Raw genomic sequence first — 24,486 nt, 5'->3', positions numbered from 1 at the left:
CAGGTTGGTTCATCAGGTGCTCTGCAATGGCTGACTTCTCTGGTTGAAGTAGTCTGCAGTGCCTTTCATGTTCCTTTATTCGTGTTTGGGCAATGTTACATTTGGAGGTCCCTATGTAGACCGTATACCATGCAGCTGTGGACAAGTCTACATAGGGACCACCAAATGCAGCACCCCATCTGGGACATCTAATCACCTCTCAACAAAAGATTGCCCCAGGCACTGCCGGGCCATCAAATGCTCATCAAGGTGGTCAGTTGAAACATTCACACCTAGCTCCAACAGGCAAGAGTTCTTTGTCCCACCCTGGTCATTCCACAGATATACAGGGTTAGTCAAAATGCATAGGCCAATAAGCCATTCAATTGAATGGCTTATTGGCCTATGCATTTTGACTAACCCTGTATAAACCCATTTTCCTAGTTCCAACAGACCTCACTGCCTCTGAGGATGCTTGTCATAGATGCAGGCGAAACATCAGGAGAGAATGCCTCTAGAACATGGCCATATAGCCCGAAAAAACCTACAACAACCCATCTTGGGGTGTTTCTCCTCCTTAAGCAGCATTAAGTAGCTCTGCCCTATTTCCTGGGCATTTCCCTGTTTACCTGGGCATCCTGGCATTCAAGAAGCACATCAGCGTTCTTTTCTCATTGCCAGAAGTCCAACAAACTTAGGTCATAGAGAGACGAATTCTAGGTGCAATCTGAGCAATACAAACCAGGATTAGCGCCATAAAGAACGGAATGCTTCCCGTCTCCTCGTGGATGTGCAGGCGAAGGGAGTGGCGGCAGTAACTTCACACACACACTGGATTTCAGCCCTGGTTTGACATTACATCTAACCACACCTCCCATTTGTAGGTGGCTTGAATATCTGGCTTGGGAAACAGCCAGAGGGATTTGTCCAACCTTCTTGTTCTTGTGGAACTACTTCAGCAGGGTTATGGAGAGGTGACTGTCTCTGGGCTACAGCTTGTTACATTTTGTAAAGAAGTTCTAAAACTTTTAGGATCCCTTTATGACAACTAGAAAATTACATTTGTAGTAGAAATTGTGTTTTATTTGTTTCTCCTATAACCATCCCTTTAAGTGACACACCAAACAGGGGGTAGTGATGTACAAAATAAAAGAACAAGCCAAAACAGAAGCATGAACATAAATCTGGGAGGATTTTTGAAGCCACGCTGACCAAAAAACAGAGAATAGTCTCTTTCCAATGCAACCAAAAGTTCCTGCAATTGGTTCTGGACTTTAGCAAAGAACAGGTTGGTACACAACAAGGGAGTTTCCATCCTTCTCAGGTCAGAAATGGCCACAGACTGCCTCTTCCCTTTCAGATGCCCAATCTGACCCCAAGAAACAATGCAACTCTGGATGACACACAGATGAGACCAGTTTACATTTACTCTAGCATTCCAAGACAAATAGACATTCATACTCCCACCCATTCTATCCATAAAAGTAAAGGGATCACCCAGCTGGATGGGAATTGGAGAAAATAAGGAAAGGAACAGCCCACAGTGCTGGCCCGCAACAGCAGCCATGCGCTAAACGATCATCTCCAGCTGCCGAGCGTATTCGATAACTTGTTTGGCTAGCTCCGTTGAAGGGATGGTGGCGTCTTCGGGTTTCTGCTGCTGACCCGTGAAACAGTAGTGGTTGTTTGGGCCCAGGACCCAGCCACGCTGAAAGGGGAGGAGACACATTTTTGAGAAGTGGTGACAAAGCCAACCTTAAATGCTCCAGATCTGCATTTTTAACGGCACAACTGTTGGTATGTTCTGACACAGCCATTTAAAACAACCACATGAAACTGTATCTAACAGGAAATACCTGCAGTTTCTGCATGGTTACTGATTCTTGGAAACAGAGCGCTACAAAAAAGTGGGTGCTAGAAACAATATCATATGAAAGCTGACTGGCACAACCTGGGGATCACAACTAGACACAGTGAAGACATCTGCCCTTGCGCTATGCTACTCTGCTGCTGAGTATGCATTCCCAGTGTGGAACACATCTCACCACGCTAAAACAGTAGATGTGGCTCTTAATGAGACATGCCGCATTATCACGGGGTGTCTGCGCCCTACATCACTGGAGAAATTACACTGCTTAGCCGGTATTGCACCACCTGACATCCGCCGGGAAGTAGCAGCCAATAGTGAAAGGACCAAGGCAGTGACATCTCCAGCTCATCCCCTGTTTGGGTATCAGCCAGCACGTCAATGACTTAAATCAAGAAATAGTTTTCTAGGATCTACAGAGACACTCGCTGGAACACCTCAGCAAGCGAGAGTCCAAAAGTGGCAGGCTCAAACCCAGAATTGAGATGTTATGAACTTTTGTTATGAACCAAATACTTATTTTCCTCCATAATTTGCAAATAAATTTGTTAAAAATCAGATTTTCTGGATGCGTTTTCTCATGTTGTTTCTCATAGTTGAGATCTACCTATGATGTTAATTACAGGCCTCTCTCATCTTTTTAAGTGGGAGACCTTGTACAATTGGTATCTGACTAAATACTCCCCCCACCCCCCAACTGTATATGTTCACAAGCAAGCAAATACATAATTGAAAGCACAGCTACTGAAATTGAACTTTTTCTAGAAAAGTAGGAGGAAAAATATGACGTTACCAGGTATTGTTCAACGAACACTCCCATCAACTCCAGTTAGGGAAGATGAGAGCTATCATTCAACGTGGTAAGAATGGATCATTCTTACAGAGAACCCCACAAGGAAGGAAGCTCAAACAAAGCATGGTCCCATCTGGAAAACCTCACCTTCTTGGCATAGTCAGTCATCTTTTTGGGGGTGAAGAAGAGCATACGAGTGGCTTCATTGAACAGAATCTTCTCATAAGCCTTCTCAATGCAGCTGGCAATCTCGTCCCTGGGTTGAGAGAGGAAAAAAACCCGAATCAGTTGACACAGGAAACAAAATCCAGCCATCAAGAAGCATTTCTAAGCTCAGATGACATCAGTGGGCAAGTTCGGCACATGCTGAATTCTTTCTTGTCAAAACAGATGTGCTGCAAACTATTTTAAGATGTTTATGTAGGCGCGATTGGTGGGGACGAGGGAGAGGGCCTTCTCGGTGGTGGCCCCCCCGACTCTGGAACTCACTTCCCAAGGACATCAGATATACCCCAACTCTGGCAGCCTTTAGGAGGAGCCTGAAAACGTCGTTGTTCCAGTGTGCCTTCCCAGAATAAGGAAAACTCTCAACAATATGCCCTCAAAATGCACTTTACCACTGATTTAGGACTGATTGTGTTCCCTCACTTCTCTTTGAAAACCCTATACCAGTTATATCCTACCTTGTTCATGCCCAGCGTTATTTTTTTAATTTTAAACTATTACATTTGGCCCGGCCATAGGTTTTTAAATGCTTGTGTGTTACTGTTTATTGTTTATGTTAATTGTATTGTATTGATTGCTTTTGTTATTGCTTTTGTTATTGATGTACTGTGGGCTTGGCCTCATGTAAGCTGCATTGAGTCCCTTGGGGAGATGGTAGCGAGGTATAAATAAAGCATTATTATTATTATTATTATTATTATTATTATTATTATTATTGGAATACCAAGACACCTTTCTCTCCTGAGAAATCTGTATAATGACCAAGTAGCAACAGACCGGTTCAAAATTTGGAAATAAGTATGGCTGGGCTGTCTACTCTCACCTGACCTATTCAAATTGTATGCAGAACATATCACACAACATGCAGGGATTGAGGAATCCAAGGCTGGGGTTAAAATTGCTGGAAGAAACAACCTTAGATATGCAGATGATACCACTTTGATGGCCAAAAGTGAGGAGGAACAGAGGAGCCTTCTAACCAAAGTGAAAGGAGCAAGTGCAAAAACTGGGTTGCAGCTAAACATAAAAAAACCAAGATTATGACAACAAGAATGATTGACAACTGGGAAATAGAGGGAGAAAACATGGAGACAGTGACATGGTTTGTATTTCTAAGTGTAAAGATGACTGCAGACACAGACTGCAGCCAGGAAATCAGGAAACGTTTCCTTCTTGGGAGGAGAGCAATGTCCAATCTTGATAAAATAGTGAAGAGTAGAGACTTCACACTGGTAACAAAGATCCGCATAGTTAAAGCAATGGTATTCCCCGTAGTCACCTACGGATGTGAGAGCTGGACCAAAGGGAAGGCTGAGCGAAGGAAGAGATGCCTTTGAACTGTGGTGTTGGAGGAAAGCTCTGAGAGTGCCTTGGACTGCAAGAAGATCCAACCAGTACAAACTTCAGGAAATAAAGCCCAACTGCTCATTGGAGGGAAGAACAGTAAAGGCCAAGATGAAGTCCTTTGGCCACATCATGAGAAGAAAGGAAAGCTTAGAGAAGATAATGATGCTGGGGAAAATGGAAGGAAAAAGGAAGAGGGGCCGACCAAGGGCAAGATGGATGGATGGCATCCTTGAAGTGACTGAATTGACCTTGAAGGAGCTGGGGGTGGTGACAGCCGACAGGGAGCTCTGGCATGGGCTGGTCCATGAAGTCACGAAGAGTCAGAAACAACTGAACGAATGAACAACAACAAAACCTATAGATGTGAGAGCTGGACCATAAGGAAGGCTGAGTGAAGGAAGATAGACACTTTTGAACTGTGGTGTTGGGAGGAAAATTCTGAGAGTGCCTTGGACCGCGAGAAGATCAAACCAGACCTTACTCCAGGAAATAATGCCAACGGCTCATTGGAGGGAAGGATATTAGAGGCAAAGATGAAGGAATTTACCCATATCATGAGAAGACAAGAAAGCTTGGAGGAGAGGAATGATGCTGGGGAAAATGAAAGGGATAAGGAAGAGGAGCCGACCAAGGGCAAGATGGATGGATGGGATCCTTGAAGTGACTGGATTGACCTTGAAGGAGCTGGGGGTGGCCATGGCTGACAAGGAGCTCTTGCGTGGGCTGGTCTAGCAGATCACAAAGAGTCAGAAGTGACTGAACGAATAAACAACAAAAATGCTGGATTGCTCCTGTCCCTAACAATGGGCCTAATAGTGTTGCCCCAGCTGCTGTGAAGGGGGAAAGTGAGTTGCAGAATTGCATGTATTGTGTGCTATATGGGTGATTTTGGTCTGTATGGTAGAAAAAGTCCCCAGAATTTAGGAAAAGGAAAATCTTGTCTCCTGAATTCATTTTATAGCTATATCACACTCTTAAAAGGTTGTTTGGGTGAGCCAAGAAAACACACATTTCCCTTGAGTTTCTCAATGAGGAACCGTTCTGGGAACCATGTTGATTGGAAGATCTCGAGTGAAATCAGAAACTCGTGCAAGGATACAGTAGGCAACTTTACCAATACTGGGTAATTCTGGGCTGAACAATCTAATCACACTTGCTATTGAGGTTTTTGGGGAATGAGGTGCCGGTGTGGAGAGATTCTGAGCCACTTTAATGCTGGTGAGAGAACACAACCAACCTGACAGTGTCCAGTAAGATGTCAATGAAGAAAGCGTAGCTCTCTGCTGGGATGTTGCCTTTAGCGAGGAACACTTTGTTGTAACTGCCTTCCATCAGGTACTGTGGAGGACACACAATGAATGTATTAATCACCTTTTCAAGAAATAGTTTTCTAAGATCTACAGAGACACTAGCTGGAACACCTCAGCAAACGAGAGTCCGAAAGTGGCAGGCTCAAACCCAGAACCTCAACCAATGGCTGATACCAAATGAGAGACTCCCCCCTGGGCACACAGAAAACTTGGCGACTTGGAAGGTGCTGAATAGACTGCGCTCTGGCACCACGAGATGCAGAGCCAACCTCAAGAAATGGGGCAAGAAAGTGGAATCCATGACATGCGAGTGTGGAGAAGAGCAAACCACTGATCACCTGCTGCAATGCAACCTGAGCCCTGCCACATGCACAATGGACCTTCTTGCAGCAACACCAGAGGCACTCCAAGTGGCCAGATACTGGTCAACGGACATTTAATAGAATACCAAGTTTGCAAACTTTGTGTGTTTTTAAAAAATACAATACAATTGTTTGGTTTGCTCCTGACATGATAAATAAATAATCTGTTCATCCAATTGAGACCCCTTGTGGGTTGGAAGGCAATACAGAAATACCTCTAAGTACAGTAATAAATACCGTATATACTCAAGTATAAGCCGACCCAAATATAAGCCAAGGCACCTAATTTTACCACAGAAAACTGGGAAAACATATTGACTCAAGTATAAGCCGAGGGTGGGAAATGCAGCCACTACAGGTAAATTTCAAAATAAAAAGAGATAGCAATAAAAATACATTGATTGAGGCATCAGGAAGTGAAATGGTGTTGAATATTTACATAAAATTGTAATTTGAGATAAGACTGCCCAACTCTGATTAAATCATTATTCTAACCTTCTTCAATGTAAATGTATTTACGTATCCTTCCAACAATAATATAGAGAGTAAAATAATGAATGTAGTAATAATAATAAAGCAAAATAATGGAAATGCAATAATAACAGTAATAATAGAGTAAAATAATAAATGCAATAATTATAATAAAGTATAATAAATGTATTTATTTATTTATTGTGTAATCAGCAACCATTGTATTACAATTCTAACAGAGCAAAACAAAATAATAAATGTAATAATCATGATCATAACAATAGAGTAAAATACTATAAATGTAATAAAATAATACATGAAATAAAAATAATACTAATAACAGAATAAAATAATAAATAACCTTGACTCGAGTATAAGCCGAGGGGAGCTTTTTCAGCCTAAAAAAAGGGGCTGAAAAACTAGGCTTATACTCGCGTATATACAGTAAATACCCCTCCTCTCTGTAATGGGACTGAGGTGCAGAGAGAAACGTTCCCAATTAAGAATTTGTTCTGAATGTGAAAGACAACACCTCCAATTTAACAACACAAGATCCAGGTAAAGAAGAGTGGGAAGTTACCTGCTCTAAAGACACAGGGTGCTTGATGTAGACATTGGTCTGGATATCCTTTGCTGGGAGCCTTTCGAGCTCCGTGTGGAACTCAGCAACGCGGTTCTGGGACAGCAGGAAGAGGAGGTTCAAACCCAAGAGCTGGTGTTTGTAGGCTGACTCTGGTAACTCGTCTCTGAGGCAGAAGAGGGAAAACACAGTGAAATGAGATCAAGGAGATGTGTGTATATGGAACAGGCCTAGGATTAGAGTATCAGCCTCTGCTTCTCCCAGCCAAATGATCGGCAAAAAGAAGTCTTACAGAGAGACACAAAATAGGAATGCAATCTGCTCAAGACTGCATGGCGGGAAATGCTTACTTGTAATCAAAATAGTAGCACTTGAGCTGGGCCATGTATCTCTCAAAAGAGGGGATGTCTTTCTTCAGGATACTCCACTGAGCCCCAATTTCGAGGATGTCTCCTTGGATGGCAAGAAGAGAGATATCAGTAGAGTGTTGACAAACAAAACAAAAAATTGGTTGTTGTAGTTTTTTTCGGGCTATATGGCCATGTTCTAGAGGCATTCTCTCCTGACGTTTTGCCTGCATCTATGGCAAGCATCCTCAGAGGTAGTGAGGTCTGTTGGAAGTAGGAAAATGGGTTTATGTATCTGTGGTATGACCAGGGTGGGACAAAGAACTCTTGTCTGTTGGAGCTAGGTGTGGATGTTTCAACTGACCACCTTGATTAGCATTTGATGGCCTGGCAGTTGTTTGGTGTGGCTTGTTGGTGCCACAGATATATAAACCCATTTTCCTACTTCCAACAGACCTCCCTACCTCTGAGGATGCTTGCCACATGGCCATATAGCCCAAAAAAACCTAATACAACCCAGTGATTCCGGCCATGAAAGCCTTTGACAATACATTAAAACAAAAAATATGAGGTAGTTATTAAGAGCAAACTAATCAAGCCAGCATATTGTCTTCACCTTCAGCCAGGTTAGAGAATGCAACAAGGAGAGCAAATGAAGCTATGAACAGACTGTCAACATATAAAAGCTACATGACTAAACATCAGGAAGACTGGGATTTGGATTGTACTTCTGCCACAAATTCCCCGAGGCAGTGATTCTTGATGGGAAGGGCTGGACTCCAGATTCAACTGGACTTCAACTCTAAGAAACCCCAGACAAGTTCCATCTTGTCTCCTGGATATGCCATAAGCTGGAGACCCCTCTACCCAACACCAACTGTTGCTCTGGGCCAGAGTGAAGAGAGAGGGGGCCAGGGGACAGTTCCACCTTGTCTCCTGTCCTGTCCTTTTTTTTTTTTTTGTTGTGTCAGGAGAGACTTGAGAAACTGCATGTTGCTTCTGGTGTGAGAGAATTGGCCGTCGGCAAGGACGTTGCTAGGGGATGCCCGGATGATTTGATGTTTTTATCATCCTTGTGGGAGGCTTCTCTCATGTCCCCGCATGAGGAGCTGGAGCTGGTAGAGGGAGCTCATCCGCCTCTCCCCGGATTCGAACCTGCGACCTGTTGGTCTTCAGTCCTGCCGGCACAGGGGTTTAACCCACTGCGCCACCAGGGGCTTTCCTGTGCTATTCTAATATAATATATTGTATATACATATAATATTTATAATATTGTAATGTAATGCAATAGAATAATATTAATAAAAATATATTATAATTATATATTTATATTACATGTAACATCATTAATAATATAACGATATAATGGTATGGTGCAATATAGCAATGTTTAATGCTGATATTGTACTATGTTAATAATATAATATATTGTATGTAATATATACTAGTAAGCCGCTCTGAGTCCCCTTCGGGGTGAGGAGGGCGGCATATAAATGTCGTAAATAAATAAATAAATAAATAAACACTGGATAATGAGTGCGGATTGGACATAAAGCATCTTGTGAATCCTTCCTGACTGTCCAAGGTGGTCAGCCTCTAAACCTCCTTCAGAGAATAACAGAAACATAACTCAGTAGCTCAGTTGAGAGATGAGAGTAAGAAACTGTACATTAACTATTTTAGATACTACATAGAAGCTGAATACAAGGTCCAAACTGAGGCTCATAATGTGGTCAAGCTAAATAGTTTTGCATCATCTGAATAAGATACTGCTTAGGAACATTCCGTAATGCCTCTTTAATTCTACAAAGACAGATTTAAAATGAAATAAATAATTTACCAATAGGTTAGAGACAAAAGGAAGCCCTTTTGAAACCCTTACTCATGTTCACAGAAGGAAAGAGCAAGCTTTTATTTTAGCTTCCTTTTCAGGCAGAGGGGAAAATCAGACAGCTCTCCAATTCAGGGTGGCATATCATTCTTAGCACTCCTAACCATTGGTGATGTTGACTGGGAGGTGTAGTACAGCATGGTTCACTCTCCTGGCTTAGAGAAAAGTAACCAATATGGGACAATGGCTATGCTTGAGTTGAGAGGATAATGCTGGGGGGGGGGGGGGGGGGGGAGGTGGAAATGTAGGGAGGGGAAAGAATAGTGGCTTGGATTCATCTGCCAGACTTTGCCTCAGGTATGTGCCTGCACCTGGTCTGAATATACTCACTTGCCAAGATAAGCTGCTGTTTAGTTAGTTTTGAGCCTGTGGTGGGGAGGAAGTTGAGTTCAAGCAGGGCTAACTGGAACAGAAAGAAAGGAGAGAAATTACACACAACCCTCAGGCTCTCAGGACAAACCTTCCCGCCGGAGCAGTACCTATTGATCTACTCACATTTCCATGTTTTTGAACTGCTAGGTTGGCAGAAGCTGGGGCTGACAGCAGAAGCTCACGCCACTCCCCAGATTCGAACCTGCAACCTTTTGGTCAACAAGCTCAGCAGCTCAGTGGTTTAACCCACTGGGACACCGGGAGCTCCCCGGTGATCTACTCATAACATAATAATAATACCCTGCTTTGTCTCTCCACAAAGGAGACTCAAAGCATCAGATCACAAGATGTTTCCCAGCGTGAAGGCTCACAATCTGTGGCAAGTACATTATCCTACTGGGAGTTTTAGTGCCAGCTGTCTGGTGAGAAGTTTAGCTAGACCACCATTCTCAAGTGTCCATCTCCTCTTTAAAAGGACCCTTTGCCTATGGATCACTTGAAGGATATGATATCTAACATAAAAACAAAGCAAAATTAGAGTCAGGCACCAGTGGTACTCTCCTTTTATAGTGCAGTATAAATCCACCTAGAGAAAGTGTTAATTGGGAGTCAAAACACATAGTATTTCCTATCTCACTGACTTTCTGTCTTTGTGGAATTTCTTCCACATTACCTACACAAATACCTCATAAACTGTTAGGAAGGAGTAAGAAACTTGGTGCTAACCAGAGCTTCTGGATTACATTTTCCATAAGCTTCTATCAAGGAACTTTGGTAACAACAACAACAACAGGGTTCTAAATTATACCTGTTACAGGGAACAGAGCCTCCCTATTCAGAGGCAATACTTTTTCATTGATAACTAGCCATCCCCTGCCACGCATTGCTGTGGCCCACTCTGGTGGTCATGGGGATTCTGTGTGGGAGGTTTAGCCCAATTCTATCGTTGGTTGGAGTCAGAATTCTCTGTGATTGTTGATGAACTACAAATCCCAGCAACTACAACTCCCAAATGTCAAGATTCTATTTTCCCCAAACTCCACCAGTGTTCACATTTGGGCATATTGAGTATTTGTGTGGAGTTTGGTCCAGATCCATCATTGTTTGAGTCCACAGTGCTCTCTGGATGTAGATGAATTTCAACTCCAAAACCAAAGAAGACCTCCCACCAAACCCTTCCAGTATTTTCTGTTGGTCATGGGAGAACTGTGTGCCAAGTTTGCCAAGTTTGGTTCAATTCCATCATTGGTGGGGTTCAGAATGCTCTTTGATTGTAGGTGAACTATACATCCCTGCAACTACAACTCCCAAATGACAAAATTAGTTTTTTTGAGTGGACACACATTGGATTGTTAGGTGTCTTGTGTCCAAATTTGGTGTCAATTCGTCCAGTGGTTTTTGAGTTCTGTTAATCCCACAAACGAACATTACATTTTTATTTATATAGCTGTGCTGGGAATGGTAACAACATTGATGCCTCAGTGATCTTCTCCAACTCTAGGACTATGATCTTCTAAGAAAGCTAACCACAAATGGAGGCAACGCTGAGCTGGGTTCTGGCTGCTAGCCTTTGCCATCATCAAATTATAACTGCCTGACTCAGGCGGAGGAACTCATACACAAACAGGCGAAGCAACAACATGGTTGAGTCATCCACCTCTCTTCCGGCGGCCTCCAAGGAATGAGAGGCCTTCCTTAACTAGGAGCAGAGGCAGCCTTGCCAGGTTTCCGAAACCGGAGAAGGGACAGTTGAAATCCATGACATCACGAGTTGGCAGCCAGGAAGCAGCTAGTAAAGTTTTTGTTCTACCTAATGCAACACACAAACATTGGTTCCAGTTCTCTTAGTCATGTACAGGCAGTCCCCGTGTTACAAACATCCAACTTATAAATGACTCATAGTTAAGAACAGGGACGAGACAACAAGAAGTGGGGGAAATCTACCCCTTGGAAGGGAAATTCACTCGTGAAAGGGTTATCACCATGGGGAAAAGCTTTCTCACCAATCCCTGTTTCCACAACAAGCCATTCTTTTCAAAATCTAATTCTTAGAGCAGTGGCTCTCAACCTTCCAAATGGCATGACCCCTTAATACACTTCCTCGTGTTATGGTGACCCCACCCCAATCATAAAATTATTTTTGTTGCTACTTCATAATTGTCATTTTGCTGCTGTTGTGAATCATAATGGAAATATCTGTTATGCAGGATGTACATTCATTCACTGGACCAAATTTGGCACAAATATCCATTACATCCAAATTTGAATACTAATGAGATTGTTTGGGGGGGGGGTTGATTTTATCCCGTGGGAGTTGTAAAGGTAAAGGTAGTCCCCTGACATTAAGTCCAGTCATGTCTGACTCTGGGGTGTGGTGCTCATCTCCATTTCTAAGCCGAAGAGCCAGCATTGTCAGTAGACACCTCCAAGGTCATGTGGCCAGCATGACTGCATGGAGCGCCATTACTTTCCCGCCGGAGCGGTACCTATTGATTTACTCACATTTGCATGTTTTCGAACTGCTAGGTTGGCAGAAGCTAGGGCTGACAGCGGAAGCTCACGTCGCTCCCTGGAATCAAACCTGCGACCTTTCGATCAACAAGCTCAGCAGCTCAGTGCTTTAACCCACTGCGCCACCGGGGGCTCTGGGAGTTGTAGTTCCTGAGATTTATAGTTCACCTACAATCAAAGAGCATTCTGAACTCCACTAATGATGAAATTGAAGCAAACTTGGCACACAGAACTCCCATAACCAACAGAAAATACTGGAAGGGTTTGGTGGGCATTGACCTTGAGTGTTGGAGTTGTAGTTCACCTACATCCAGAGAGCACTGTGGACTCAAACAATGATAGATCTGGACCAAACTTGGCACAAATTCTCAGTATGCCCAAATGAGAACACTGGTGGAGTTTGGGGGAAACAGACTTTGACATTTGGGAGTTGTAGTTGCTGGGATTTATAGTTTACCTACAATCAAAGAGCATTCTGAACCCTACCAATGATTGAATTGGGCAAAGCTTCCCACATAGAACCCCCATGACCAACAGAAAATACTGTTTTCTGATGGTCTTTGGCGACCCTTCCGACACCCCCTCGTGACCCCTCCAGGGGTCCTGACCCCCAGGTTGAGAAACACTGTCTTAGAGGGACAGAAAGTGAGCTGAATTTTTTTTTAACCGGAGCACCGACAGCAAAACAAACCCAGCAGGGGTGTTAAACCTTGTCTATCTAAAACACTGTATTTTCCAGCTTCAAGACGACTGGGCACATAAGAAGACCCCCAATGTTTCAATTTAAAATTTCAATTTTTTTATATACTCGCCATTATTAGACTACCCCTCTTGCCAGTTGCCAGCCCCTTCAGGTCCTGAAGCCTCCTTTTCTGGGCCTTGAGGAGGCTTCCCAGTTCCATAGAGGCAGCCTCCCTTCCATGGCAGCCAGGCTCCGCCACAGCCAGCCAGCCAACCACCGTGCTCATCACTGTATTGGGTCCAAAACATCACTTCCTGTTTTGGATCCAAAACAAGATGGAGGCTCCTAACAGGCGATGGAAGCAGGCAGGGCGCCTGGAGTGAGAAAGCCCCTCGGTCAGGCTGAAGCTCGACAGCGGAAGCCAAGTGGCGCTGGAGGAGCCACTTGACTCCGGATGTCCTGCTCCAGCGCAGGACAGCTGCCCGCCTACCTCACCTTGACCCAAACAGGGAGCGATATCTTATACCTGGCATATTAGACGACCCCCAAGTTCAGGGAGGATTTTCCTGGGTTAAAAGGTCTTCAGGCCTTCAAATGCTAATGAAGGTGGTCAGTTGAAATATTCACACCTAGCTCCAGCAGAGAAGAGCTCTTTGCCCCACCCCAGCCATTCCACAGATATATAAACCCATTGTCCTAATTCCAACAGACCTCATTACCTCTGAGGATGTTTGACATAGATGCAGGCGAAACGTCAGGAGAAATGCCTCTAGAACATGGCCCTATAGCCCAAAAAAACCCACAAGAACCTAGTGATTCCAGCCATGAAAGCCTTCGACAATACATTAGTCATCTAATATGCTGGAAAATACGATATATATCTTTTGGGCTGGAGCTACACTGGAAAAATGTACTTGTTTCAACTTACATACACATTCAACTTAAAAACAAGCCAACAGATCCTATCTTGTTTGTAATTTGTGGAGTGCCTATTGTTTAATACATTGTGTCCATTCATAAGTTACCTGTCTGTCTTTGCAAGGGAGGGACAATGCCTCTTATGTCATTTAATAGATTTGTTTTTATTGCTTTTAACTACCGTATATACTCGAGTATAAGCTGACCTGAATATATCACAAAAAAACTGGGAAAATGTATTGACTTGAGTATAAGCCGAGGGTGGGAAATGCATCCACTATGGGTCAATTTCAAAATAAAAATAGATACCAATAAAATTACACTAATTGAGGCATCAATAGGCTAAATGTTTCTGAATATTTACATAAAACTGTAATTTAAGATAAGACTGTCCAACTCTTATTAAATCACTATTCTAACCTCCTTCAATGTAAATGTACTTATTAAAATAATAAATATAATACAAATAGTAGAGTAAAATTATGAAAATGCAATAAAAACAGTAATAATAGAGTAAAATAATAAATGTAGTAATAATAGGGTAAAATACTGTAAATGAAATAATAATAGAGCAAAATAATAAATAGAATAATAGAGCAAAATAAGGTAAATACAATCATAATAATAATAATAAACTAAAATAATACATGTAATAAAATAATACTAATAAGAGAGTAAAAGAATAAATAACCTTGACTCGAGTATAAGCCGAGGGGAGCTTTTTCAGCCTAAAAAAGGGGCTGAAAAACTAAGCTTATACTCGAGTATATACAGTATGTATTTTAAATATTTCTATGTTTAATTCTATTTTAATGTTGAAATATGTTAAGATTCACACATCCTTACAGTTTTTAGTGTTAGCTGCTTTGAGTCTTGTTTGGTAGGAAAAAGAGTGGGGTATAATATATTATTATTATTATTATTCAGGAATCTTTTAGCATTTTGTTTAGTTTACACGTAAGGAAAAGCTTTTCACCCCACCAAGTAAAAGACAGACACTTGCGAGTCCCCGGTGGCACAGTGGGATAAACCCTTGTGCTCGCAGGACCGAAGACAGATCGTAGGTTCCGATCCGGGGGGAAAGCGTGGATGAGCTCCCTCTGTCAGCTCCAGCTCCCCATGCGGGGATATGAGAGAAGCCTCCCACAAGGATGGTAAAACATCAAAACACCTGGTCATCCCGTGGGTAAGATCCATGCAGACGGCCAATTCTCTCACACCAGAAGCGACTTGCAGTTTCTCAAGTCGCTCCTGACACATAAACAAACAAACAAAAGCTTGACAATCTAAACAGCTGTCAGTTGCGAAAGTGTGTGACAATGATACTTCTTTCACAGCATTTTGGAATTCTGGAGATGGATGTTCAACCTGTAGTAGGGGTTACCAGCCTCTTGAAATGACACCACTCTAAGTACTATGGAGTCATGGGAGTTATAGTTTTCAAAAAGTGTTCAAGCCTTCTCAGCCCAAGAGTACTGGCTCCATACCAAACTACAAAACCCAGGAGTCCACAGGAATGAACCATGGTAGGTTTTAAATTAAATTCTAACTTATCTTTGTTGTATTTGAACTGTATTTTTAACTTTGTATTCATGACACAAATATGTATTTTTTGCATTTGATTTGTTTTTGTTTTTATTTTAGTGGATTATGTCATATTAGCCGCCTTGAGTCTTTATGGGAAGAAAGGGGGTGATAGAAATAAAGCTAATAATAACAACAACAATCATAATGGCAGTTATAGCAGTGCCAAACTGTGTTAAATTTACCCTGTAGATGGAGCCAGAGAGATCCATCTTCAAGCAACCAATCCTCTGTTGAAAATATCCCTTAGATTTTTCATTCTAGTTCATACCATTATACTATATAAGGTAGATCATATTTTTTTTCATCAAAAGGGATAATTTTTAAATGCTTCGACCCACCCCCCAATCCCTGCTCACTGCTAGGCTGTTTCTAGATGGCGCTATCCATCAGATGGAGGTTTCTAGACCCCCTTCCCATTAGATGGCAGTTTCTAGACCCCCCTCCCCTTCAGATGGTGGTGTCTAGATCCCCTCCCCATCGGATGATAGTTTCTAGACCTTCCCTCCCTTCAGATTATGGTGTCTAGACCTTCCCTTCAGATAGAGGTGTCTAGATATCCCTCCGCATCTGATGGCGGTGTTTAGACTTTCCTCCCCATTGGATGGCAGTTTCTAGACCTTCCCACCCTTCAGATGGTGGTATCTAGACCTCCCTTCGCTTCGGACGGTAGTGTCTAGGTATCCCTCGGCATCTATTGGCGATGTCTAGACCTTCCTCCCCATCGGATGGCAGTTTCTAGACCTTTCTTCTCTTCAGATGGCAGTGTCTAGACCAGTGTTTCTCAACCTGGGGGTTGCAACAGGGTATCAGAGGGGGTCGCCAAAGACACAGTATTTTCTGATAGTTATGGAGGTTCTGTGTAGAAAGTTTAGCAAAATTCTATCATTGGTGGGGTTCAGAATGCTCTTTGATTGTAAGTGAACTATAAATCCCAGCAACTACAACTCCCAAATATCAAGGTCTATTTTCCCCAAACTCCACCAGTGTTCACATTTGGGCATATTGAGTATTCGTGCCAAGTTTGATCTAGATCCTTCATTGTTTGAGTCCTTAGTTCTCTCTGGATGTAGGTGAACTATAACTCCAAAATTCAAGGTCAATGCCCACCAAACCTTTCCAGTATTTTCTGTTGGTTCATGGGAGTTCTGAGTGCCAAGTTCGGTTCAATTCCATTATTGGTGGAGTTAAGAGTGCCCTTTGATTGTAGGTGAACTATAAATCTCAGCAACTACAACTCCCAAATGACAAAATCAACCCCCACCCCAGCAGTATTCAAATTTGTGCATTTCAGGTATTTGTGCCAACTTTGGTCCAGTGAATGGATATACATCCTGAATATCAGATATTTACATTATGATTCATAACAATAGCAAAATCACAGTTATGAAGAAGCAACAAAATAATGCTATGGTTGGAGGTCAGCACAACAAGAGGAACTGTATTAAGGGGTCGCAGCATTAGGAAAGTTGAGAAACACTGGTCTAGACCTTACTTTACTTCAGATGGCAGTGTTTAGATCTCCCTTTCCATCGGATAGCGGTGTCCTGACCTCCCTCCCCATCAAATGGCAGTTTCTAGACCTACCTTCCCTTCAGATGGCAGTTTCTAGACCTTCCTCCCCCTCTTCAGATGGGCGTTTCTTGACCTTCCCTTCAGATGGTGGTGTCTATACCTCCCTCCCCATTGGATGGCAGTTTCTAGACCTCCCTTCCCATCAAAAGGCAGTTTCTAGACCCCCTTCCCTTCAGATGGTGGTTTCTTGACCTTCCTTTCCTTCAGATGGTGGTGTCTAGACCTCCCTCCCCTTCGGATGACAGTATCTAGACCCCCCCATCAAATGACGGTTTCTTGACCTTCCTCCCCTTCAGATGGTGGTGTCTAGACCTCCCTCCCCATCGGATGGCAGTTTCTAGACCCCCCCCCCATATGAAACGACGGTTTCTGGACCTTCCTTCCCTTCAGATGGTGGTGTCTAGACCTCCCTCCCCTTCGGATGACAGTATCTAGACCCCCCCCCCCATCAAATGACAGTTTCTAGACCTTCCTTCCCTTCAGATTGTGGTGTCTAGACCTCCCTCTCCATTGGATGACAGTATCTAGACCCCCCCCCCCCAATCAAATGACGGTTTCTAGACCTTCCTCCCCTTTGGATGGGTGTTTCTTGACAATCCTTCCCTTCAGATGGTGATGTCTAGATCTCCCTCCCCATCAAATGGCAGTTTCTTGACCTCCCTCCCCATCAGATGGCAGTGTCTAGACCTTCCTTCCCTTCAGATGGTGGTGTCTAGACCTCCCTCCCCATCAAATGGCGGTATCTAGACCTTCCTCCCCTTCAAGTGGATGCTTCTTGACCTCCCTCCCCATCAGATGGTAGTGTCTTCACCTCCTTCCCCATCAAATGGTGGTTTCTAGACCTTCCTCCCCTTTAAGTGGACGTTTCTTGATCTTCCTTCCTTTCAGATGGTGGTATGTAGACCTCCCTCCCCATCAAATGGCGGTTTCTAGACTTTCCTTCCCTTCAGATGGCAGTTTTAGGCCTCCCTTCCCTTCCAGTTGACTTCCTTCTCTTCAGATGGTGGTGTCTAGACCTCCCTCTCCATAGGGTGGCGGCTTCCAGGCTTCCCTTCCCTTCAGATGGCGGTTTCTAGCCCCCCCTTCCCTTCCCTTCCCTTCCCCGCTCACACCTTGAGGCGTCCCAGCAGGTCCCCGCACTTGTGGAGGTTGAGGTTCTTTCGGTTCCACTCGGCGCGCAGCTGCTCGTACATGCCGGCGGCCTCCTGGAGCCCGGCCACGCTGCCCGCCTCGGCTCCGTTCAGCACCGGGCCCCCCGACATCGCCCCTGCCGCCATCACCACTGTCGTCCCCGCGGCCATGAATCGGCAACACCGGCGCCGCCCCTTACGGCACCCTGCGCGACAGCCTTTGCTTGACGGCAGCCTTCCCCTCGGCCTGTCTCCATGGAAACCGCTCCCCTCTGATTGGCCCTCGCGCGATGCGTCACGGAGGCCCCGCCCCCTTTCCCCGAGCATGCGCAGAAAGCGAGCAACGGCTGTGAGGGAGGGACGGAGCGTCGCCCGAGGAGGCCTCCTTGGCGGGGTGGGCGCCAGAGGCTGGGAAGGAGGGAGGAGGGAGAGGGCGGAGGGGAACCGAGGCGGAAAGGCCGGGAAGAGTTTTGCCCTTAACGGAGAGACAGGCGGAGGTCGCCATAGCGATGTGGAAGTGGGAACCATGACGTCACGCGCGAGGGGCGTGGCCTCCCTTGAGTGGGCGGGGCGTCCGACCGGAAGTGGCTCTGGATTGGGGAGGTTGTTCCCAGAGAGGGAATCTCCTTGGAGGCTCTCCTTTGAAAACCATCCTCATCCACATGCAAAGCCATATAGACACAGAAAGGGCCCAAAGTGGGGAAGGGATGGCCTGCCTTCTCCTTTGCTACAGAAACAACCCGCCCAGAAATCAAAACAAGGAAGGAAGTGGGTTGGTGTGAGTTTTCTGGCCTTGTTCCAGAAGCATTCTCTCCTGACGTTTCGCCTGCATCTATGGCAGGCATCCTCACAGGCTGTAAGATCTATAGGGTGAGGCAGCATAACATTCTTTTTTTAAAATTTAATAAAACCCATTGTATGAATCAGAAACATTAACAACCTTAGATATGCAGATGACACCACTTTGATGGCCGAAAGCGAGAAGGAGCTGAGGAGCCTTCTAATCAAGGTGAAAGAAGAAAGCACAAAAACTGGCTTGCGGTTATCCAGAACACATTATACGATGTACGGGCCTTGACGAATGCAAGGCTGAGGTGAAAATTGCTGGAAGAAACATTAACAAACGTAGATATGCAGATGACACCACTTTGATGGCCGAAAGCGAGGAGGAGCCGAGGAGCCTTCTCACCAAGGTGAAAGAAGAAAGCACAAAATCTGGCTTGCGTTAAACATAAAAAAACCCCAAGATTATGGCAACAAGAATGATTGACAACTGGGAAATAGAGGAAGAAAACATGGAGGCAGCAACGGATTTTGTATTTCTAGGTGCAAAGATGACTGCAGACACAGAGTGCAGCCAGGAAATCAGGAGACTCTTACTTCTTGGGAGGAGAGCAATTACCAGTCTCGATAAAATAATGAAAAGTAGAGACATCACACTGGCAACAAAGATCCACATGATTGACAACTGGGAAATAGAGGGCGAAAACGTGGAGGCAGCGACAGACTTTGTATTTCTAGGTGCAAAGATGATTACAGACGCAGACTGCAGCCAAAAAATCAGGAGATGCTTACTTCTTCAGAGGAGAGCAATGTCCAATCTTGATAAAATAGTGAAGAGTAGAGACATCACACTGGCAACAAAGATCCGCATAGTTAAAGCAATGGTTTTCCCCATAGTTGCCCACAGATGTGAGAGCTTGACCATAGGGAAGGCTGAGTGAAGAAAGCTTTTGAACTGTGGTGTTGGAGGAAAGTTCTGAGAATGCCTTGGACTGCAAGAAGATCCAACCAGTCCATCCTCCAGGAAATAAAGCCCGGCTGCTCACTGGAGGGAAGGAGAGTAGAGGCAAAGTTGAAGCACTTTGGCCACATCATGAGGAGACAGCAAAGCCTAGAGAAGACAATCATGCTGGGGAAAGTGGAAGGTAAAAGGAAGAGGGGCCGACCAAGGGCAAGATGGATGGATGGCATCCTTGAAGTGACTGGACTGACCTTGAAGGAGCTGGAGGTGGTGACAGCCGACAGGGAGCTCTGGTGTGGGCTGGTCCATGAAGTCACAAAGAGTCGGAGACAACTGAACGAATGAACAACAAATGAATCGGAAACATTAACAACCTTAGATATGCAGATGACACCACTTTGATGGCCGAAAGCGAGGAGGAGCCGAGGAGCCTTCTAATCAAGGTGAAAGAAGAAAGCACAAAAGCTGGCTTGCGGTTAAAACATAAAAAAACCCCAAGATTATGGCAACAAGAATGATTGACAACTGGGAAATAGAGGGAGAAAACATGTAGGCAGCGACAGATTTTGTATTTCTAGGTGCAAAGATGAGTGCATACGCAGACTGCAGCCAGGAAATCAGGAGACTCTTACTTCTTGGGAGGAGAGCAATTACCAGTCTCGATAAAATAATGAAAAGTAGAGACATCACACTGGCAACAAAGATCCACATGATTGACAACTGGGAAATAGAGGGCGAAAACGTGGAGGCAGCGACAGACTTTGTATTTCTAGGTGCAAAGATGATTACAGACGCAGACTGCAGCCAAAAAATCAGGAGAAGAATAGTAGAGGCCAAGATGAAGTACTTTGGCCACATCATGAGAAGAAAGGAAAGCTTAGAGAAGACGATGCTGGGGGAAATGGAAGGAAAAAGGAAGAGGGGCCGACCAAGGGCAAGATGGATGGATGGCATCCTTGAAGTGACTGGATTGACCTTGAAGGAGCTGGGGGTGGTGACGGCCGACAGGGAGCTCTGGTGTGGGCTGGTCCATGAGGTCACGAAGAGTCAGAGACGACTGAACGAATGAACAACAAATGAATCTGAAACATTAACAACACTGAGTAAACCGATATCTGGCGTTTGTCATGATTGTTGCCAGCATAGCAGGCATTCTGTTGGCAGTTTCCTCCTGGATGTTGGTCTTCAAATCTTGTAGGGCCCTTGGACGGTTCACATAAACACGGGATTTCAAAAAAACCCGTAGAAAAAAAATCACAAGGGGCCAAATCTGGAGAGCGGGCCAGCCACTCCATATCTGCTCGAAAAGTAGGCTTAAACGGCAAAAGCGCGCTCCTCACTGTTCCAACGTATGATGGCGACTGTGTTAGGACAAAACTTTATACTCCCGCCTCTCGAATGAGACCACTAGCGCTCTGCTACGTCTTCAACCGACGGAGTGGCGCGCATTTTAAAAAAGGAAGTTATGCTGCCTCACCCTGTATAAACCCCGCTTGCCTTGTTTCCAACAAACCTCACAACCTCTGAGGATGCCTGCCATAGATGCAGGCGCAATGTCAGGAGAGAATGCTTCTGGAACATGGCCAAACAGCCCAGAAAACTTACAGCAACCCAGTGGTTTCAGCCAGGATAGTTTTCGGCAACACAAGGGAGGAACTGCTCTACTTTTCCAGCTGAAGGAATTACTGTAATACTGTGAGATTTTCTGCCTTGATATTCTGGCATATGGGGCTGTGTGGAAGGGCCCTTAGAAGGGAGCTTCCCTCAGCCTATACTAAACTAACTAACTGCTCCTCGTTGAGGACTTGAGACTTGGGCAATGTGGAGTTGAATTCCAACAATAGTAACTATTCCAGGAGTGGATTTCTCTTCCGAGGAGTAGATTTGCCTCACCCCTATTCTCAACTAGGAATCATTTGTAGGTCGGATGTTTGTAACTCGGGGACTGCCTGTACTCTTCAAACACTATAACTGATTATCTATTCCAGTTTTCTTTTTAAGTATTTCACAACCAGTTGCATCTCTGGCTTGAACTTCCCAGTTGGATTAAAATGGTCAAGTCTGTCCATTTCAGCTCAGGGTTCACTTACACATAGAATCAAGAGTTGGAAGAGTTCTCATGGGCCATCTAGTCCAATATATGTTAACGGTAGCAACAATTGTGATACAGTGAAAATCAAGGCTATCTTGTTAACCAAATATTAGATTGTGGAAGATGTATTCTTCTGACTCCCATCTACACTGCAGAACTAATATTTGTCAGCCCTTTAATGGCCATTGCTCGATGCTATGGAGTCCTGGGAGTTGTAGTTTGACAAGATCTTTAGCCTTCTCTGCCAAATAGTGCTGCTGTCTCACCAAACCAACTCCTAGGATTCCATAGCACTGAGCCATGCCTGCTGAAGGGGTGTCAGCATGAATTCTGCAATGTAGGTGGAATCAGAAGCATACATTTTCGACAATCTAATATTTGTTTCACAAGATAGCCTTGATTTCATAGAATCATAGCGTTGGAAGAGATCTCATGGACCATCCAGTCCAACCCTCTGCCAAGAAGCAGGAAAATTGCATTCAAAGCACCCCCAACAGATGGCCATCCAACCTCTGTTTAAAAGCTTCCAAAGAAGGAGCCTCCACCACACTCCGGGGCAGAGAGTTCCACTGCTAAACAGCTCTCACAGTCAGGAAGTTCTCCCTAATGTTCAGATGGAATTTCCACTGTAGCACATAAACAATTGTTGCTGCTATTAACATACCGTATATTGTTCTGTAGGATTCTTCTACATCTCTTTTCATGCTGATCCTTGAATAGTCCCGATTCAATCATGCAATGGAGCCCCATTCAGAACATTTTGGCTTTACTACATATGAGCAAAAAGGTTCCTGCTTTCTTTGGGCAGTTCCAACAAATATAAGATCCTTGTTCATCCTTTTTTAACACAGTTTCTCGGGTATACAGTACACAGCCTTTATTGACATACAATAACAAGGTCATATAATTCAGTTTAAAGAAGTACACCTGGGATGAGATCATGGGTTATAGGACCTGTCTGAACAAACCTTTTGGAATATTTTGCGTTCTTCCACCCAAAAGAGCTTCTGGCAACCTATGCCAAAGCTCTGCTCAGGGTGGAATTAATCATAATGCAAAGATAAACTGCCATTACTCCATGTTCATATAGAATTAATTATGCAGAGGAACAAGTCATCTTTGCTGCAAGAGTTAGGCTCCTTCTACACTGCCAGATGATGTTGTTTGTTGCTTATTCGTTCAGTCGCTTCTGACTCTTGGTGACCTCCTGGACCAGCTCACACCAGAGCTCCCTGTCGGCTGTTACCACCTCCCAGCTCCTTCAAGGTCAAGGCAGTCCCTTCAAGCATACTATACACCCAGCTTGCCCTTGGTCGGCACCTCTTTCTTTTTCCTTCCATTTTCCCCAGCATCATTCTCTTCTCTAAGCTTTCCTGTCTTCTCATTATGTGCCCAAAATACTTCACATTTGCCTCCAATATCCTTCCCTCCAGTGAGGAGTCAGGCTTCCTTTCCTGGAGTATGGACTGGTTGGATCTTCTGGTGGTCCAAGGCACTCTCAGAATTTTCCTCCAGCACCACAGTTCAAAGGTATCTCTCTTCATTCGCTCAGCCTTCCCTATGGTCCAGCTCTTGCATCCATAGGTTACTACGGGGAATGCCATTGCTTTAATTATGCGGATCTTTGTTACCAGTATGATGTCTCTACTCTTCACTATTTTATCAAGATTGGGCATTGCTCTCCTCCCAAGAAGGAAACGTCTTCTGATTTCCTGGCTGCAGTCTGCGTCTGCAGTCATCTTTGCACCTAGAAATACAAAGTCTGTCACTTCTTCCATGTTTTCACCCTCTATTTCCCAGTTATCAATCAGTCTGGTTACCATCATCTTGGTTTTTTTTTATGTTTAACTGAGGAGCCTTCTAACCTTGGTTAAAAGGCTCCTTAGCTGCTCCTCGCTTTCAACCATCAAAGTGGTATCATCTGCATATCTAAGGTTGTTAAGGTTTCTTCCAGAAATTTTAACTCCAGCCTTGGATTTGTCAAGTCCCCCATATCGCATGATGTATTCTGCATACAAGTTGAATAGGTTGGGTGGGAGTATACAACCCTGCCGTACATCTTTCCCAATCTTGAAACAGTTTGTTATGGAGCCCCCGGTGGCGCAGTGGGTTAAACCCCTGTGCTGGCAGGACTGAAGACAGACAGGTTGCAGGTTCGAATCCGGGGAGAGGCGGATGAGCTCCCTCTATCAGCTCCAGCTCCTCATGCGGGGACATGAGAGAAGTCTCCCACAAGGATGATAAAAACATCAAAATCATCCAGGCGTCCCCTGGGCAACGTCCTTGCAGACGGCCAATTCTCTCACACCAGGAGTCACTCCTGACATGACAAAAAAAAAGTTGTTCCATGGTCAATTCTGACTGTTGCTACTTGGTCCTTATACAGATTCCTCAGGAGGGAGACAAGGTGGTTTGATATGCCCATTCCACCAAGAACTTGCCACAATTTATTATGATCCACGCGGTCAAAGGCTTTAGAATACTCAATAAAACAGAAATAGACGTTTTTCTTTTTTGAGTCCCTCCAGGGGTGAGAAAGACTATATATATAAATACTTTAAATAACGAATAAAATATTTTTTCTGAAACTTCTTACCTTTCTCCATTATCCAGCGGATATTGGCAATTGGGTCTCTCGTTCCTCTGCTTTTTCTAAACCCAGCTTGTACATCTGGCAATTTTTTCTCCATGTATTGCTGGAGTCTT

At 44.3% G+C, this 24,486-nt stretch overlaps 2 protein-coding genes across 2 annotated transcripts in view; one reads left to right on the top strand and one right to left on the bottom strand.

The window, feature by feature from the left end:
* Positions 1-1,040: 1,040 nt before the first annotated feature.
* Positions 1,041-18,286, bottom strand: LOC132780186 (26S proteasome non-ATPase regulatory subunit 8). The gene is made up of 7 exons (XM_060783757.2): positions 17,927-18,286; positions 9,503-9,575; positions 7,285-7,387; positions 6,935-7,100; positions 5,449-5,549; positions 2,787-2,895; positions 1,041-1,687 (listed from the first exon to the last, which is right to left on the bottom strand). Exons 1-7 carry the CDS (start codon positions 18,269-18,271, stop codon positions 1,550-1,552), a joined length of 1,035 nt encoding a protein of 344 aa, XP_060639740.2. The 5' UTR covers positions 18,272-18,286; the 3' UTR covers positions 1,041-1,549.
* The window catches only part of LOC132780187 (cation channel sperm-associated auxiliary subunit gamma-like), an 87,080-nt gene continuing 80,871 nt past the window's right edge, over positions 18,278-24,486 (top strand). The window contains exon 1 of the mRNA XM_067461326.1: positions 18,278-18,338. The gene's annotated coding sequence lies outside the window, so the exon portion shown is untranslated. The remainder of the gene's footprint in view (positions 18,339-24,486) is intronic.

The sequence above is a fragment of the Anolis sagrei genome, chromosome Y (assembly GCF_037176765.1).
Source record: "Anolis sagrei isolate rAnoSag1 chromosome Y, rAnoSag1.mat, whole genome shotgun sequence".
NCBI classification, from domain to species: domain Eukaryota; kingdom Metazoa; phylum Chordata; class Lepidosauria; order Squamata; family Dactyloidae; genus Anolis; species Anolis sagrei.
The sequence above is the reverse complement of the archived record's forward strand: the minus strand, read 5'-3'. Positions and strand labels throughout refer to the sequence as shown.